Source organism: Neofelis nebulosa, chromosome 3 (assembly GCF_028018385.1).
Source record: "Neofelis nebulosa isolate mNeoNeb1 chromosome 3, mNeoNeb1.pri, whole genome shotgun sequence".
Classification (NCBI taxonomy): domain Eukaryota; kingdom Metazoa; phylum Chordata; class Mammalia; order Carnivora; family Felidae; genus Neofelis; species Neofelis nebulosa.
The window spans coordinates 175881372-175900971 of record NC_080784.1 but is presented as its reverse complement, the minus strand read 5'-3'; the positions used below and the strand labels follow the sequence as shown (position 1 = coordinate 175900971).

The following is a 19600-nucleotide window of genomic DNA, read 5'->3' as shown; positions in this document are numbered from 1 at the left end:
AGCCACCCAGGCGCCCCTAATCATGTGATCTTAATAGGAACTCTGCGAGATTAGGTGTTACTATTTCCCCCCACTTAGTGGTTGGCAAAACTGAGAAGTGAAATGACTTACTCAAGGTCACCTGGCTTCTAAACAGACCAATCCAGATTTTGATGCTAGGGCCCATCCCCTCATTACATTATGTACTGGATATTCAGTTTTTCCTCCTCTTCTCCTAGACCCCCTCTGTGATTTCATACATGTTCTGTGACTGGTTTCTGATAAAATGGCCAGAAAAATGAAAGTGATCATGTGCTAATGCCAAGGGTGTCTCTTAGGTTTCTGAGCAGATGCCCTACTAAAGATTGCATAGCTTCCTCTGCCGCTTGGACCGAAGTCAGTAGGGCAACCCAACAAACTGAGTCGAGATGAGTTTTGTCAGATGATACTGTTACCATGGTGGTCAAGGGTATGACAGAAGGGGGTCCACTGATCCCCGTGGAAAAGACAGAGAACTGCACGTGTTAAGTAAAAATACATCATCTTCACTTCAGATTTTAAAGATCTTCCCAAAGAAACTATATTTCTGTTGTCTAAAGATTCTCCAAAACGTGCTGTTCATGTTCCCAGAAGATGGGTCCCCACGGCCAGCTCACACATGGACGGCCATGGGGTCTAGGTAGAGCGCAAGGATGGCCAGGAGGAGCAGCCAAATGGACAGGCCCAGCAGCATCATATCTAACCCCGGGGAGGAAAGGTAACTGCACACCTCACATGCGTCTTCCTCCGCAGCCACGTCCACAGAATCACTGTCTGAGCGTACTAGAAGGGAGCGAGGCCGACTCTCCAATCTCGGGTTCCGACGGGCAGTCATTGTGTCAACAGTGCTCTCTGTAGAACTGTGGGAGCCTTTTGACTCCACCGTGATCTACCCAGATGACAGAACTAACCTCATGTCCCGCCAGAGCTAGAAGAGGCCCTGGCGTGTATGGTGGTGCCATGGCCACCAAGACTTAAAGGTGACCGTCACTGTCTGAAATATTTACCACATCACCTACTCCCGAACTTTGCCACATGGCAAAGCACCTACACTATTTGTGCCCTAATTTTCGTTTCAGAGGCCTTTCCCACACCAAGTCCCTTCCTCTAATTTAAATTAAATGACCGATGTATACTGCCATCTGGTGGTCATAGAAGCAAGCACACCTACCAAATTCTGTCAGAGCCCAGATCAAGAGGATCCAGTTCCCTTGTGCAAAAAGTTACGGGATCCCAAACTGCTGCTTGTTGTGTAATCCAGTGGACTCAGAAACCAACAGGACCCACCAAGACAGATGCCAGGAAATATTAATATTAGTGAAAACTAGAACAACAGCATTAACAGCCACATCGTACCATTTTCTAACTTAGATCCATTTACTTATCTGTAAAACAGCAGTTCGCACCTTAAAGGTTGCTGTAAAGTTAAAATAAATGAGTACATGAAAGTTCCCAAAAACAGTACTTGATGAGTAGAGAACACCCAAATGTGATCTACTTATTCTGAGTGTCAATGACTACAAACTCCTAGCTCATTCCATTTTCAGAACACTCTTCACAAGCAGAAACAGCTATCATTCCCATTACACAGATTAGAGAACTGAAGCTTGTAGATGCTAAGAAATCTGCCCGGAGGTCACAAAACTAGTAAGTGCAGAGGTAGATGGAAACCCACAGCTCTGACCCTAGATTACTCCTTTAACCACGATGCTGAAATGCCGGTGCGGTGTGGTGAACCTTCCCGAATGTTTGCATACATCCCACCCCACCCCACACGTATACTCCCCCCTCCCCCCCACCACACACACATTCAAGACTATAAGTTCTTCCGGGGAGCACCTGGAATGCCATTATTTCCCCAGAACCTGATACAGTGCCTGATACAACACCATGGATTCAATGGAGAGTCGTATCAGTGGAGACACTATGTGATGACTGTGACCATTCATAAAACATCTGTCTTAAGGACAGCAGATTAATGACGACATCTGAAAAGAAAAAAATGATATTAGATTTTGAATAGAAGAAAAGGTCACAGAAATGTTTGTAAATCGATTGGGGTGCCTGGGTGGCTCAGTCGGTTAAGCGTCTGACTTCGGCTGAGGTCATGATCTCATAGTTTGTGGGTTCGAGCCCCACGTCAGCCTCTGTGCTGACAGCTCAGAGCCTGGAGCCTGTTTAGGATTCTGTGTCTCCCTCTCTCACGCACCCTCCCCCACTTGTGCTCTCTCTCTCTCTCGAAAATAAATAACTGTTAAAAAATTTTTAATAAAAAAAGAAATGTTATTAAGATCAAAAAGATTGTGATATACAAGTATATGGACCACAAGAACAGAAAAATGGAGTGACATTCTCACTGTTGTAAAAGTCTTTTGTTTTTCCACATATAATACAGACACCGAGGACCCTGTGACTCCAGCAGCAGTAAAGTTATGGGACTGGGAATGGAAGCACCACAGAAACCGTGTAGACACCCTCATCGGGTGCATATACCGGCAAGATCAGCCTTGGGAGAGGCCAGGCAGGCAGTGCTTTCAATAGCACGATTTGAGTGGGCCCAGGGCAGTCTTTCATCAAGAAATACCAATTTCGCGGCACCTGGATGGCTCAGTCAGTTGGGCCTCTGACTTCAGCTCCGGTCATGATCTCAGGCCGTGAGTTTGACCCCCGTGTCGGGCTCTGTGCTGACAGCTCGGAGCCTGGAGCCTGTTTCAGATTCTGTGTCTCCGTCTCTCTCTGCCCCTCCCCTGCTGGCACTCTGTCTCTTTCTCTCTCTGAAAAATAAACAAACATTAAAAAAATATATTCAGAAAAAAAAAAAAAGAAATACCAATTTCAACCCTGACATTGCACCCGCAGAGACCAGTTTGTTCCTTTGGCTCCCGAGACCCTAATCTCCAGACTGGTAGTCTGCGTCTCCCCTAGCCCACTCCAGTGGGAAAGGGGGTCCGACAGTGCACCTCTTCCAGCCTCACAGGGTCCCTGTGATCTGCGGCCTCGGCCCTCCCAGGGGCTTTGCTGTTACACACGCTGTCTCCCGCGGTACTCCCTGGAAAGAGGCTGAGGAGACCCCTACCACAGAGCTGTAGACCTGAAATGAGCCAGGGGACACGGAGGAGAAGCTTTTTACGTTAAGTCAGGATCATGTGCTGGGTGAATGTGGCCCTGGGACCCAGACACACGTCGGCGGAATGACCATGGGGTGGTTGACAAGCCCTGGAGAGAAACCTCACCCGCACGAGGGTCCTGTCGGTGCCTGCCTTGCCTCGGTACTCACCGGACTATCAGTGTGTCAACCAAGATGAATAGAGGGTCGATGGCGGACATTCCTGTTCTTCACTGATTCCCCTTTCAGGTTGTCAGATTTGGAAGAGACCTTTGACCTCGCGGACTCAAGTGATCACACGACCCTCCCACGCGTGAGCAGTTGGTGATGGAGCCGCTGCCAACACGTGACTCCTGGCGCACACTTTGCCTGGCTCGGGTCGCCCAAACAGCATACTACACTTGTCACTTGAGGCACAACACTCCCCCCAGATGATTAGGACTGTCATTTCAACTGTGGTTTTTCCCAAAACATTTCACAAAACCGAAGTTTTGTGGTTAGGAAGTCTTTTATGGGGAAAAAAAAAATTCTGTGTTCACATAATTTGGGTAATTGCAGAGCTAAACAAGGTGAGGTGGCTCTTTTTCATAACCATGAACATGTTCATCTTTAATCTCTGCTGTTCCAAACCTTTGTGACCAGGGACCCGTTTCAGGGGGGAAACCTACAAAACACATAAATATCCCATCAAGCCCAGCTCTAGGTGATGCTAACACGTATCGTAGCCTAAAATAGGTGATTGACGGTGATAATAAAGGTCCTCATATAGGCTTTCAGGCTCTCCACCATCACCGAAGCCCAGCCTCTTTAGGAGAAAAGGAAACTCACCGAGAGTTTTCAAAGGCTGTCCAGGAAGGAGGCGGTGGTTCTGCTGAGGAAGTGGATTGAACAGTCTAAGAATGTCTCTTCTTGTCCCTTTCCAGTTACGAATCCAGCGCCGGTGCTGAAGCTGGGCAGACCATCTCTTATTTATTGTATAAAGCGCCTGGTAATTTTCTTCAGCACCTGGCAACTATTTTCACTCATTCCTCGGTACCAGAAACGACTCACTAAATGTCTGTCAGCTTCACCTGCTGACCACATGACATGAAATCACAGCTCTTCTCCGAACACACAGCTGGTTTTCCAAAACGGAGCTGAAATTCAAGTGTTTGATTTTATGGTGTCTGTCTTCCAAGTATTCCAACTTCTGTAAACTCAGACCACTTCCCGGCTGCCTCTAAAGCTCCTTGACTAGAACCCTTGCAGCAGAACGCCCTTGACCCTGGGAACTGCACAAAGGGTGGTGGGTGCTGTTTCCCGAGCCCGGAGGGAGGAACGCAGTCCTTCCCATCTCTCAGCTCCTGCGCTTGGCTTTTTGTTCTGGACCACTGGGTAGTGCGATCACGGGAAGAGGCAGGCCCCAGAATGGAGTGACTGGTAAAATCCCATAGTCCCCTCTTATTCACTCACAGCTGTCACTCACCAGTCATCCCTTTGTTTGAATGTCAAGTGTGTAGGGCTCCGTGTGAGCTGGACGCCGCCCTGAGTTAGGTGTTGCCTGAGGGGTGCCTGGGATTAGAAGGGGAGGCAGACAGCTGATGGACCCCCAAGCACCAGGCTGTAAGTCCCTCTCGAAGGCGGGGCAGCTGAGGACAGGAACCAGACCTTCTTTGCCTTCAGAGGCTGGGACTGGCTATTGAGTAAAGGTCTTCAGGATGCACTCAGGATCACAGCTATGTCCAGAGAAATCGGGGGGCTTTTGGTGAGCTCCTTTCTACAACCTTTCCCCCTGTGCTGCTTTGTAGGGAATATGATTATCAGTGATTTGCCACACCTGCTAGGTCATAGCCCAGGGACAGACAGAACAACAATTAACAGTAGATTGGTGCTTTTTTTTTTAATTTCCCACTTTTTTTTTCTTTTTTCATTTTGACATTACATCAGGTTTACTGAGAAGTTGTAAGAAAAGTGCAAAGAATTTTCAAATACCCTCCTCACTGTGCCCAAAAGTTAACATTTACCAGATTTGCTTTATTCTTCTCTTTCCTACACACACTCACACACACACACACACACACACGCACGCGCACGCGTGCATTTTTGCTGAATCATTTTAGTAAATTACAGATATCATACCCTTCCTCCTTAATACTTCCCCGTGTATTTCCTAAGGACAAGGTCATTCTCCTATATACCCCAGTGCACTGATCAAAATCAGGAAATTAACATTGATTTAATACTGTTACCTAATCGACAGGCCTTATTCAGATTTCAACAGTTTTGTCAGTAAGGACCTTTTAGCCAAAAGCTTATACATTTCATTCGGCTGTCCTATCCCCTTAGTCTTCTTTAGTCTGGACTAGCTCCGCAGTCTTTGGTTTTCACAACAGTCGTGCATTTCGTTAAGAGTACAGGCCAGTTTGTTTTGCAGAATATCCCCCCATTTGGGTTTGACTGACATGGCTTCAGGCTTCCACCCAGGTTACATTCTCGTGGCAGGAAAACCAGAGAAGTGATGCTGAGTTCTTAGTGCCTCCCATCAGGGGCCCCTGGAGCTGGTCAGTCTCATTGCGGGCAATGTCACCTTTGGGTATCGGGTGCAGGTGCTGCGTGCATGGTTCCTCCACCGTACCGATACTGTTGTACCCGTAAGCAGGTGGCGTGCTTAGAGATGAACCGTTCTGTTCTCCCCGAACCCTTGCCCGCTAATGTCAGCATCCACTGATGACCCTTGCTTGAATCAGTTACTGTTATGATGGAGATTTTTCTAGTGCCATGATTCCTTGTGTGGGGGTTAGCTGGCTTTCTACTTATAAGGCAGAGCTTTCCCTGAATTTATATCCACATGGACACACAGATCCTCGTTTTATTCAGGGGGCTCTAACCCTTTGTATCGGTAGTATTTATTTTGATGCTGCAGTAGTTCCAGATCTGACCAGTAGAACCTTTACAAGCTGGTTCCTGTGCCCTTTGACCTGCCTCCATCACTCTTCGGGACGATCACTGTTCAAAGGCAGCCCTTGGCAGCCGGCTTGAGCCTTTTTCTGTATGTCTTGTCTTCCTGATGAATACTCCATTTCTCTGCCTGGTTGGAAAACGCCTGACTCTGTGGTCTTCCTGTTCCACGCCCCTCCCCCACCCCGCCTCCCCCACGATCCCCCCTGTGGAACAGGATTTTCCAGCAACGAGACTTGATTAGTAACTGACAGAGCATTCGCATGTCCATCTTCAAACACAGGACTGTTTAACTTCAACATAAAACACAGGGCAGAGTTAACCCCCAACACAGGACTCCAGAAGCAGGTGGGCACCCGCGGTGGGTGGACATACCCTCCTAATGGTATTTGCTTTTCTTCCTGTATAAACCAGCCGATGGTTGCAAGGGATTTGCCCTTTGCCTCTCGACTGATTTTTTATACTCCAAAGACAAAGCAAATTTTGATTCTACTAAGTAATACGAGGCACCTGACAGCTAAGTTCTAACCTCCAAGTTAGCCATTGTCCAAGTGGGGCGGGGGAGCAGGGAGAAGGCAGGTAGACTGCCCCTCGTGAAGGTGTTAATTAAGAGCGTGTACCCCACCCTCCCCTGTCCCCATGTCCAGGTGTCACACTGGACAAGGAGTATTTCCTTTTCGCTCTTGGAAATGGGAGAGCTCCTTGCCAAAAGCAAGATGTGGACACTAAAGTGACATATGAAAAGAGGAATAAATTGAATTTGACATTAGGAATCCTCATAGAAGGAAGGAAGTCGTGGATGTGGGCAGGCAGAGGTTGGATGTGAATACATTAGTCCCCACCCTTTCCGCCAGCAGTCACGCAGTTACACAGCTGTGGACACTGGAGCCACCTCAGTGAGAGAAGGAATGTCCCTGGGGAGGGAAAACTCCGGGCAGGTGGGAGAAGGCAGAGCCTGTGACCAGGAAGAGGCCGTCTCCACTGGCAGAGAGAGGCGGGAGAGGCCCGGAGCAGGGCCCTCAGGTGAGGGACCAGGCCAGGCAGAAACCCGGGTGCTGTGCCCCAAAGGCCAGTGGGGGCTGGGCTGAGAAGCCAAACCAGAAACTTGATCCTGAAAGGGGAAAACCTTTACAACATCCTTTCTATTACATGGCTCTGAAGGAAAATATAGATCCTGTGGTTTTTCTGGGGGAGGAGGAGGGGAGCCTAAAGCCACAGATGACTTATAAATTCTATAAGAAACAGGGAAGTGGTGGCTCTCCAGTTGGCCTGTTAAAGCTCTGCAGTCATTTCAGTGCAGAACGTGTTGCTCACGTGGCCCTGGCCACAGCGGCACAGGGTGGGGACTGTGGCTGGGCCAGGGTTCCCCAGGGTCCCGTCAGCCTCTGAGATGCTGGGAACACAAGGTATGGCTCAAGGCCTGATGCTTCCTAGCTTCCTCCCTCCCTCCCCTCATTTCCTTCCTTCCTTCCTTCCTTCCTTCCTTCCTTCCTTCCTTCCTTCCTTCCTTCTTCCCTTCTTCCTCCCTTCTTTCCTTCCTTCTTCCCTTCCTTCCTTCCTTCCTTCCTCCTTTCTTCCCTCCTTCCTTCTTCCCTTCCTTCCTTCCTTCCTTCCTCCTTCCTTCCCTCCTTCCTTCTTCCCTTCCTTCTTCCCTTCCTTCCTTCCTCCTTCCCTCCCTCCCTCCTTCTTCCCTTCCTTCCCTTTTTCTTCTTCCCTCCCTCCCTTCCTTCCTTCCTTCCCTCCCTCCCTCCCTCCTTCCTTCTTCCCTTCCTTCCCTTTTTCTTCTTCCCTCCCTCCCTCCCTTCCTTCCTTCCTTCCTTCCTCCCTCCCTCCTTCCTTCTTCCCTTCCTTCCCTTTTTCTTCTTCTCTCCCTCCCTCCCTTCCTTCCTTCCTTCCTTCCCTCCCTCCCTCCTTCCTTCTTCCCTTCCTTCCCTTTTTCTTCTTCCCTCCCTTCCTTCCTTCCTTCCTTCCTTCCTTCCTTCCTTCCTTCCCTCCCTCCCTCATTCCTTCTTCCCTTCCTTCCTTCCTTCCTGAAACCTTCCCCTGCTATTCCTCTTAACTTGCCATCCTAAAATTGACCGACCAGATATTTTACAGTGATCACCATGGCTTCAATTACATTATGATGACCCACAGTCTGCCCTCTCAAAAACCTCAAAGCCAGGTTTTTCTTTCCTTTGACTTTTTTTTTCCTCCTATCCTCCAGACTGATTGTGTTTTTAAACAGAGTCCAAGATAAATAAAGGTACTGCGAGCATGTAGAGGGGCAGAGTTTTAGAGCAGGATGGTGGGGAGGGGAGGGTGGAGGAGAGGGGCTGATGGAGGCGGGGGAGGTGCACATCGTCCTTGTTTCTTGGTCCTATTTTTCCAGCTGATTTATGAATTGCTAGCAGAAAATAGGCGTAAGTGGGAGCAGAGGCTGGGAACAAAATTCTGGCCTCTGGACATGGGATCATTTAACGGAGAGTGCCTTGAAACAGTAAGTGGTTGTGCACACTGACCGCTGGCCAAGCTCCCAATGATTTCTCCCTCTGAGGAACCTTTGTGGCACTCGGGTTTTGTGGCACTTGACTTTCAGTTGGTGCCACAGTTAATAGAAATATACCATTTGGCCCTTAACCCAGAAAACAAGTATTACTTGGTATTCACAACGCTTTTGTTCCTGTGTGTATGTTGTGGCAACTACATTACATCTTTCTTAGGTGCAAGGCCTCCATACTTTTTTTTTTTTTTAACATGTCGGGGCTCCTGGGTGCTTCAGTTGGTTAAGTGTCCAACTCTTGATTTTGGCTCAGGTCATGATCTCATGGTTCATGGGTTTGAGCTGACAGTGTGGAGCCTGCTTGGGATTCTCTCTCTCCTTCTCTCTCTGTCTCTTCCCTGCTCATATGTGAAGGAAGGAAGGAAGGAAGGAAGGAAGGAAGGAAGGAAGGAAGGAAGGAAGGAAGGAAGGAAGGAAGGAAGGAGAAAGAAAGAAAGAAAGAAAGAAAGAAAGAAAGAAAGAAAGAAAGAAAGAAAGAAAGAAAGAAAGAAAAGAAGGAAGGAAAGAAGGAAGGAGAGAGAGAGAGGGAGGGAGGGAGTGAGGAAGAAGGGGAAGGGAAGGGAAGAAAGGAAGGAAAGGAAAGAGAAATTTTTTTTTAACGTGCTATGTCCAAACAGATCTGAGTAATAAGTATATGCTTATTGTGAATGTTAACTTATATAATCCCCAACGACACCATATGGTAGACATACCATTATCCCCATTTACAGATGAAATAGCCGAGGCCCAAAGTCATACAGCCAAGTAAGAAGCAGAGCTGGGCTCTGAACCATATAATCCAAGTAAATCTCCCCATCTCGAGTCTGTAATCACATCTGCAAAGACCTTTTTTGTTTCTTTGTTACATGCAAATTCCAGAGATTAGGTTGGGGATATCTTTTGGAGACCATTTTTCAGCCCCCCCCATAGGAGGTTGTTTGTAGACTTTATTTATCGGTATAAACCCATAACCTGCCAGTCCATAACCTCTTAAAGAGCACCGGTCATTTTCCGTGTGGGTAAAGGTTTCTGTGGTGGCATCCTGGGAGTTCAATTACAATTGAAGGAAGACAGAAGACAGGTCAGGGAGGCAGCGACACCGCCAACAGTGAATGATCTCTCCCTCTTCCTCGTGCGCACGTCTTACGGAGACGGAGGGACTGGGGCTGTAGATTCTCTTACTGGTTTGTCACTTTAAAGGTTGTTCCTATTAGAAAAGGGAAATGATTTAGAGATTCTTCCACATCAGTTTTTAGGATCTTCAGAAGAGAGATCAGAACAACCCGGTGAGTTCCACGTGAAGGGAAGATTTCAGTGGGAGAGCACGCACCAGGAAACACGAAACTTGGGAAGGGGCAGGTAGGAGAAAAGAAGCAGCTGAACCCATCTGCTGCCAGGACGCCCCAAGGGCCATGTCCTTGAGCTGCAAGAGTGGAGCCCCTGGGGAATTGCCAGGGTTGGCCAGTCACGGGAGGGGCGCAACAGATGCCGATTAGTCCCGTAAAGCTTGGAATGATGACCACAGCCGTCACCTCCTTGGGTCTGTGTTGTGGAGCATGCAGGTCGGCCACCTTACCCAGATGTCCCTTTCTTTTTAATGATTGAAAAAAATGTTTTAATGTTTATTTATTTTTGAGAGAGCGCAAGCATGTGTAGGGGAGGGGCAGAGAGCGAGGGAGACCCAGAATCGGAAGCAGGCTCCAGGCTCTGAGCTGTCAGTACAGAGCCCCACACGGGGCTTGAACTCACAAACTGCAAAATCATGACCTGAGCAGAAGTCAGACGGTTAACCCACTGAGCCACCCAGGCGCCCCAACCCAGATGTCCTTTCATACTTGAGTAGCTAATCCCCTGGTAAGGAGTCCTCTCTTACGCACCCCCCCTGGAGCAGCACAATGGCTGCGCCCTGGTTAGGCTCCTGAGCCCCCAGCATAAGGCCATTGATTGACGTGGAAATGGCAAGGATCCTTTTCAATCCCGAAGGTCTCTCCCTAGCATTCTTCAGCCTGTGTTTCCTCCTTCACCAAATGGAGACAACCTACCTATCGCCCTGGGATGGGGAAAGGGCCTGGCACAGAGACGAGCGTCGGTAAATGTTTGAGAACTCTGAATTGGTGATTTTAGAAACGTGAAGGTGTTCCCGGTAACCGTGGTCTCCCTGCGTCACGTGTTCTGCTTTTGCCAAAAATTGTGACCTTCCCAACTTGGAGTATCTGGGAAGGAAAGAGCAAACTTAGTTCCTGTTCAGATGTCATTCACTATGTTCTGTCCTTTCTCTCTTTTCCAGATGGTAACAAAAACTCATCCAGATGGGGTGCAAGTGCTGTAAAATGATACAAAGGTAAAGTTGGAAAAGTACCCTGAGTGGAGGAGGACTTTGGGACTACCATGGAGGCCCCCCTAAAGACCCCGCATGGGTTCGCTGCATTTATCCGACCTCAAGCGTGACCAGCATTGCCAAGAAATTATGCATTTGGAACTGCTCGGATATCATTTCAGAGGACATGTGGCCCAGATTTAAACTTTTTTGTTGTTGTTGCTCACTGCTTCGAGCACATTGGGAATGCCGTCGTGCTCTGAGACGGAATTTGGTTTAGGTGGACCTTGCAGTTCTCCAGAGACCTTCAGTGCAAAGACAAGCTGGGGTTGCAGAGATGATGCCTGACCTGGCATCACTGAAAATAAATCACCCCAGTCACATACAGGGTTTTAATTCTGTCCAGATTCTATTTCAGAAAAATTTGGATAACCTGACTAGAACTCCACACAAAATAAAGGGGAAGAAGTTAACTAATTTGCTCCCTTAACAAATAGCACTTTTTTGATTATTCTAGATCTCCATTATAGCTATACACCTACATCCATTTATTCATACGTGTGTGTATGTTTTATTCCATTGTACTCACAGTGTGATGGTAGGGCGTGATTCAAAAACCATTTATTATCATAAATATTTGTTGTAAGTGTCTTTCGTGCTAGTCCAGACTTCATATTTATTTATCGTGTTAATGACTGCATACTATTCTCTGGAGGGGATGTGCCATCAGTGTTTAACCACCTATTCCCCTGTTATTGGACATTTATTTACTTTGTGGTTGTTTTCAGTTCCATCAACCACTTTGCATCCTGTTCTGTGGTCTCTTAGATCTCTTCCTGAGACCTATTTCCAGTGGTAAAACAGGTTTATACCAACTAGATCTATTTGGTTTAGACATACACAGAGGCTTCACGGAATAATCGCAGAAATTAACAGGAATGGTAGAAGGAAGCAGAAGGTAGAAGCATAGAGTGTTGATAATGGAAGCTATTCATAGAGGGATTCGTGAATAACCTTAGTTAATGTCTAACTGACTGATCTTCATTCTTGTCGCTGCCAGCTATCTCTTCGATCCAGTTCAAGTGCCCTCCTCTGGCTACGTCAACGAGGTGAACAGCTGCAAGGTGGATGAAGGGGGCGCTGGTAAATGGAAAGGCAAACAGGGCAGCCAAGTCCCGGGGCATCAAAACGAGCTGCAGAGCGAGGGCCTGAAGAGGACCGCCAGCAGGGGCAGAGCTGGCAGCGGGCAGGAGCCCCGCTGGCCTCCCCCGGGATCGCCCCCTCTGGGGGACACGGTGGGGGGACACTGCGCGGACAAGGCTGGCAGTGCGGTCAACGGCATCGGCCCCGCCGCCCCCCCGCAGCCCACTGGGGACCGTGGGCCCCACCAGGGCGAGAGGGGCTCCTGCGTCAGTACCGCCAACAGCGCCCCCCCGACTGCACCCTTCCGGGAAGGCGGGGGCCCCGGCAGACGGGACAGTGTGCTGCTGCCAGCCCTGCGAGAGACCCACGTCGTCCAAAGTGGGGACCCCAGAGCTGCTCTCAGGGCAGAAGGTCCTGCCTTGGAAGTACAAGACCACGACTTCCAGATGCCGGCCCCGGATTACCCTCCCCTTCGGGGCTCGGCTGGAGACACAGTTGACGGGGAAGAAAAGGACGGTCTTCCTGAGAGCCACCCTGAGGAGGGACCCCCGGCGGGCCTTCACCCCAGGGCCGGGGGGCATGGCTTGAATATGCCCTTCCCCTTGAAGAGAAGCTGGGATTCCTTAAATGAGGCCGTAGCAACAGAAGCCCTAAGTGTCGGCTTCAAAGAAGAGGACGCTGCTCAAGCCGTGCCCGGGGTCTATTCGAGAACTGGGTGGGAGGATGCGCCCGGCTCCACCGCAGACAGGAGTGGGGATGCAGTGGACGAGGACGCGGCGGTGGCCGAAGCCCTTGCGGCTTTGGAAGCGGCCACCGCAGGAGAAGACGCGGAAGAGGCAGATTAGGGCCCCCGAGCTGGTGTCGCGCAGCGCATGCCCGGTGCGCGTGCTCCTTGCGCGCAGCTGACGTCCTGCAGCCTTAACGGGTAGCCTCGCCGACTGTTTGCAACAGCATCCGTTCTGGCGATTGGCAATGCCTGCGCCAGGCCGCTTGTTGCGAAGTATCGGAAGCCCCGCTGTGTAGACGGGGTGTCACTCAGGAGGCCGGAATAAAAATCAGAGGGGACGATGCGCCGGTGCCCACAGCACAGGCAGAAATTAAACAGCCTGCTCATCAACCCACAAACCCCCCTCTGAGAACGCTCGGAAATCCCAGTGCTGAATCCCAAGAGTGCATAATCACAGAACGTTCTGTTGGTAAATTCACGGTCTCGCTTCTGAGAGTCAGACGTTGTACCCAACCCGGAAAAGGTAACTACCCCCGCTGAAAGTGCCTCGTGTGTCCCCAGAGCGTGGCTTACCTTCAGGGACGGTCTCCCAGGGAACTAATAACTAACCACTTGTTTGATATCCAGTTAAGCTCAGCAGCTTTCAGGATGGGGCAGAAGCCACTAGTGAACAAATGGTTAGTTGTTAGCTGTGATATGAAGACACCTTGACCTTAACTTTTTTTACATTATTACTTTTTAATCTCCTCTGGGATTGGGGAAGCCGGTCAAAATAATTCTTAAACCTGCTTGTGACCATTTGACTTGTAAATTCATGAGATTGGGAACAGCGAAGAGATCAGATGGAGTGTTCTATGCCACTTTAATGTCTGATTCCGATTAAAACATAACAACATGTGAGTGTGTCTGTCGTAACTCAAAGGCGGTTCTAATGTGCCAGCCCTGAGTGTCAGTAAGCCTTGACGTTTGCTTCCATGTAAAGAGCTGCACTACTAAGTTAACAGGTGAGGAGGAGAGCAAGTCAGTTTGCTGAGAACGGCTTTGGCTGGCTGTCCCTGCCTGGAAACACGTGACAGCATGACCGCACTCGCCGATCTCCCCTTAAGGAGGAACAACAGCCCCCTCTGCATTTCCGCCTTGTAATTTATAGGAAGGAGAACTGCCGTTCTGACATGGCCCAGTGGAGAATTTAAAGCACGGTCAAGTCCATCTAGAGAAACGGGAACCCAGAAGAGCTTTAGGATGGCATTTCATAACACAGGCTCTGAAATCCAACTGACCTTGGTCTGGTTTCCAGCTTTGCCATGCGACCTTAGACAAGTAATTGATCCCTTCTCCTTTCCCATCTGTTAAGTCAGAGTAATAATGGTGTGTGTTTGTAGAGATTAAACGAGATGATGCAGGTGTTTATCACAGTGCCTGGCACAGAAGACGCACTCAATAAAATGATGTCTTATTAGCTAAAAACAAATCCTTTAAAAATGGCTTTATGTCCTCACAACTGAAATGTCTGTAACGTCATCACTGCGTATTGGTAATTATTTAATAGAAAACATGATTTCCCAGCATCTTTAAGGACGGCACCCTGACAAATGCTTAACAGGCATACATTACCCTGGGTTTGTTTGGGGACATACCATCTGTACCTACAAGGTCACACAGAGCCCCTAAAATAGAAACTGTTGTCCTTGTTACATGTGTTGTATGTGTGTTTGTTATTTTACTTCGTACACCCAATGCTTCATATTTGAGAATGAGTCCTTCAGTTCCCCAAGTGTGTCTATTGGGATTAGATTCGGCTGCATGTGATAAATGGCTTATACAATAGAGATGTATTTACCTCTTGTGTAAAAGGAGGCCAGAAGTAGCAGTCCAGGGTGCTAGAGTGTCCCATTCTGTCAGCAACCAGTGCTCCTATCATCTTGGCTTCCTTCTCAAGATCACTGTGTAGTCCAATCATTACGTTTGCTTTCCACGCAGAAAAAAGAATAAAGGAAGGGGCGCTGGGGTGGCTCAGTTAAGTGTCCGTCTCTCAATCTCAGCTCAGGTCTTGGTCTCAGGGTCGTGAGTTCAAGCCCCGCGTTGGGCTCCACGCTGAGACATTGGGTGTTGAGGTGGTCAGCTTACAGCCTCAGAATAGAGCTCAGAATAGAGCCAGTTTGCTAAAGGTCGAAAGGCCGTATTTTACATTTAGTATAACCCCAAAGGGGATTCAACCTTTGGTCCGGTGGAAGGAGGACTGGACAGCTACGGGCATCTCGACTTCCCCTGCTGTCTCTAAAACAGAAGAAGGAAAGAAGGAAATTCAGACAGAAGGAGGGTAAGGTGAGGAGTTAGTGCAGACAGGTCTCCGTACCTTGCACAGAAACCCACTCCTGCACTTGGAACGTGTGCACGATTTTACATCCTGAGACGGCTGCATATTCACCATGATCAGCAGTTCTCCTAAGTTTTAAAGATTGTTTTTTGTGTGAATAACTGCTTCAAAAAGGTTAGCAGATGGCCAAGGTTTTCAAGGTTTTTTGTTTTTTGGTTTTTTTTACGTTTGTTTGTTTTTAAAGCTATCGTGGCTCCTTTTGTCTAACCCCACATCCAGGCTCTACCAAAGGATGTCAGAGGAAGTCAGAATCTAAAGAATGAAAAGAAATTCCAGACTGTAGCTTTAGCCACCAGGTTGTCTAGCAACTGACTAAGCGTCCCACCCCGTGCAGCGTGTCTTCTTTCTGCAGTCGGGTGCACCCCCCTATCAGAAACGTGATGCTTGCCAATAGTGAACTTTTCAAATATTCTGAACGCCCCCAAAGCGCCAATGCGCCCTGAACGTGAGGCACTGGCTGTGGTCAGGAGTGGACATCCTGGTCTTCCATGAACTTAGCAAACTGCGTCATGTGGATATTTACCACGTTAAATCTCGACTGTGATTGTGATATAAGATTATTACTATATTACATGTATGTGTATATATGTGTATATGCACACACACGTTCTTTACTGGCAGAAGTTGAACTGTCATATAAATATGAAAGTAGATATTTTTCCTCTGGTTTCCAAGGCCATTAGTAGCAAGTTGTTATAACTGTCAAACCCGATCTTCAAAGGAACAAAGAGAATTTGAGGTTGCTTAACACACGCCCATTTGTCCACGCTCAGCAACTGCTGGCCAGACGCCATTTCTCCCTTTCTGCTTCACTCTGCCTCTGACCCAAAGGATAAGACTCACTCTTCCTAAGTTTTCCATCAGCATCTGCAAGCAGGAGGCCCTCGGAAGAGTAAAGGAGGCACAAAATCCAAGTATGTGAGCAAAGATCTGACTCCCTTAGTTTTGTCTGTGTGGTCACGGGAACCAAGCCTCCAGTCTTGGACTTACTTAGACTTTCAGATGAAAATGTGGAAATTCTTGCTTTCTGTTTGTTTATTTTTAACTCCAGAGTAAACCTCAGTTATTTTCAAATCCTCTATTTGGGAACTAGTGATAATTAAACATAGACAAGCTGACATTTGTTTTTCATGGTAAATGCTTTTCCTGTGAATATGTGGGAAAAATATGTCGTACATTTGTATACGAAATTTGTCAGTTTCTCCAACACATGAGATTATAGTAGACATCTGTAAACAGTCTGACCTTCCAAGCACTCTTGGCCACTTGAAGAAACAACACTTGAGGCACACCGATTACATATGCTGATTCCAGATGATTCTCACCTGCCACATTAAATCAGTTGCCTGGAGTCGACTGCTAGCAATTTTTTTTCAACTAAAGCAACTATAACAAGTGCCTTTAAAAAAAATTTTTTTTTCATGTTTATTCATTATTGAGAGACAGAGAGAGACAGAGCACGAGCATGGGAGGGGCAGAGAGAGGGGGAGACAGAGAATCTGAAGCGGACTCCAGGCTTTGAGCTGTCAGCACAGAGCCCAACGTGGGGCTCAGACTCAACAAACCGCGAGATCATAACCTGAGCTGAAGTTGGATGCTTAACTGATTGAGCCGCCCGGGTGCCCCATGAACAAGTGCCTTTTGCCTCGATCTAGGATAGCCTGTGGCGTAAGGTGAGGACTCAACACATTATTGGGGGGGGCGGGTGAACCCATAAAAACTCCTCACACTATAGTTGAGGAGACCTCACACAGCTGAGACTCTGGATGCTAATTAGGAGATGGTGACAGGTGTCATAAAGGTATAAATGCAGGGCCGTGGAAGAACAAGTCCATATCAGTTTGAGAGAAGAGAACTGGCATTTATTCATGCTTTTCACTCTCAGACTGGCCTGCTCTGTTTGAACAACGGGCCTTTACAGTGGTCTCTGGAAAGGCAGGCAGAGAGTAGAATTTGAACAGCCAGAGAAGGTTCGGTCTCTCGAATGAGGCCGTGTTACTCTGAGGACCTTAATCCCAAATTGAGAACAAAGCCTCAAGAAAACCAATGTTTGGGACGAAGCAATGGGAAACTTGGCTGACCACATTTTTCACTCATTTTGAACCTAATCTTTAAAATCCTGAGGGAGAAAGAAAGGATGTGTATTTGTATAATAAGACTCAGATGTCACTTTTCTCTTGGCTTCTAGCGATGGAGAAAGCCCATGGGGGTCGGCTCTTCAGTTAACCACCTGCAGCCATGCATCATGACCTTCAGGTCTCAAAGGTTATGATCATGTGGCATGTACCAAGCACTCATGCACCCCTGTAATCCTAAAAAAATGGGGGTGGAATCAGCCCACGCCTCTTGCTCGCTGTATGACGTTGGGTTTAAATTTCTGGACTTTCCGGAGCCTGTTTCCCCATCTGTAAAATGGGAGTGACTCCTACCTCCCAAGTTGAAAGCAGACACTCTCAAATTTTCAGTGTGCTTGTTTCCAAACAGCCGATTTCTGAGTCTTACCTCCCAGAGATTTGAACTCAGTAGGTCTTGGGTGGGGACCTGGCATATGTATAGGTTGATGCGGGTGACTTTCCAGCCACACACGGAGAAGCACTAAGACTATATACTAGGAATTGCCACATCTTCTTGATCTTGCAGCAGTTGCCAGTAAAAAAAGTTTGCGCTCATACCCCTAATAGGAGCACATTTACAATTAAATCTACTGTCAGGGCAAAGCAATATTAAGATGGGATAACAATTAAATATAAAAGTTTTTTTTTTTTTGGTTTGGGTTTGGGTTTTTGTTTTTTTTTTTTAAGAGAGAGTGTATGTGCAAACAGAGGAGAGGGGCAGAGAGAGAGAGAGAGAGAATCCCAAGCAGGTTCCACACTCAGCATGGAACCCAACACGGGGCTCAACCCTAAGGGTCATGACCATGATCCCACGACCCTGGGATCATGACCTGAGCCGAAATCAAGAGTCAGACGCTCAACCGTCTGAGTCCCCCAGGTGCCCTAACTATCCAAGTTTTAATATTTTCTTCCCATACCCCTGGGTTATGTAAAATCCACTTTGAAAACCACTGATTTAGAAGCCCAAATGAACTATCTGTAAAAACACTTTGTAAATAGACAAAATTGGAGTAAGATTTTTGACAATATATACAGCATACACATGCATATGATCACACACCTAGAATGCACACTCAGCCATATGAAGCAGATGTGAAAACATACACCATCAATACCACTCATCTGCTACCATTCGTCCTCACCTTTTGAGCCTGATTTTGAGGAAATTCTGTATTTTCTGCTTTTAAGCATTTTGGAGTAGTTAATATAAAACTAGGGTAAAATATGACCTAGAGGCCAGAAAGCGGACAAAGTATTTTACTCATCTACCTTATCAAAACTATACGTTCCCAACCAATATGAGCAAGTCAGCTGGGGGACAGGCCAATTAGAGTATTTTTTTTTGTCAGGATCTCACTATTTGGAAAGCAGAACCATAACATTTTCTCTAGACATCAGTTACCAACTTTAAAAAACATCACAAAAATAATTTCATTTTCAGCTCCTACTCACCCTCTCCCATTCCCCCAAAATAGTCCTAAAGCTGTGGATAATGGCGCATGTAAACCTTGGCACTTATATAAAAAAGGACAATCTCACAGGCCAAAGAGGGTTGTTGGTCTCTTCCCATTAATGAACGTGCTCTCCCTGTCTTAAATTTCAATGCTTAGAAAGGAATCCAAAGTTTCAAATTATCCATTTACAAAGCCACACGATCGTAGGCTCTCAGATCTTCCTGACCTCAGCCATTAGCCGGGAGACAAACCAAGGAGTGTTACAGTATTTAAAATGTTATAGAGAAAAAAATTCATATCAAGGAAAGTTTATCAGCAAAGACACCATTTCAAAATAATTTGCCAAATCATACAATTATTGATACAGAAATCCTATTCAGTGCTGATTTATGGGAGCCATCAAGTTACAGGTATTGGTTTTTTATAGGTGCAAATATGACTTAACTTTTTTTCAAAATGACCATTTATTAAGCATTCAGTCCAATCTAAGATCTGCGTATGCATCATCGTGTTTAGGTCCACCGTGACCTCATGAGTTGGAGGTATGATTATCCCCCATTTCACAGATGAGGAAATGGAGGCTCAAAAAGCTGTATAATTCATCCATGGTCACACAGAATCTCTACTGAATCCAGATTGAACAAGCTGGTCATTTTAAGGAATACAAAATACAGCCTCCTTGTGGAGACAGCCATGTTGCCGTCAAACGAACAAACAAAAGACTAAATCAAAATATGAAATTTCTAGGAAAACAAAGCCTTAGGTCTCCATGATCTCAAGGAACACAACAATCACAGCAATGAAATGAATCTGAGATCTGAAAAGTGAGGAAACTTTCAAACAAAATGGTGGAGAGAAAGACAATGCCATTTCGAAAAAGTAAAAT

General features: G+C 47.2%; 1 protein-coding gene across 5 annotated transcripts in view; it reads left to right on the top strand.

The window, feature by feature from the left end:
- The window catches only part of C3H4orf19 (chromosome 3 C4orf19 homolog), an 87242-nt gene extending 72779 nt beyond the window's left edge, over window positions 1-14463 (top strand). For 3 of the 5 annotated variants that reach the window (XM_058722878.1, XM_058722877.1, XM_058722879.1), the window contains 2 exons: window positions 10870-10923; window positions 11960-14463. In XM_058722878.1, coding sequence (XP_058578861.1) covers window positions 10892-10923; window positions 11960-12887 — 960 coding nt within the window. In that variant the 5' untranslated portion in view covers window positions 10870-10891 and the 3' untranslated portion in view covers window positions 12888-14463. Of the gene's footprint in view, window positions 1-4047; window positions 4113-10869; window positions 10924-11959 lie in introns of all 5 variants that reach the window. The other 2 variants (XM_058722880.1, XM_058722881.1) reach the window with 1 other exon arrangement.
- The last annotated feature ends 5137 nt before the right edge of the window (window positions 14464-19600 follow it).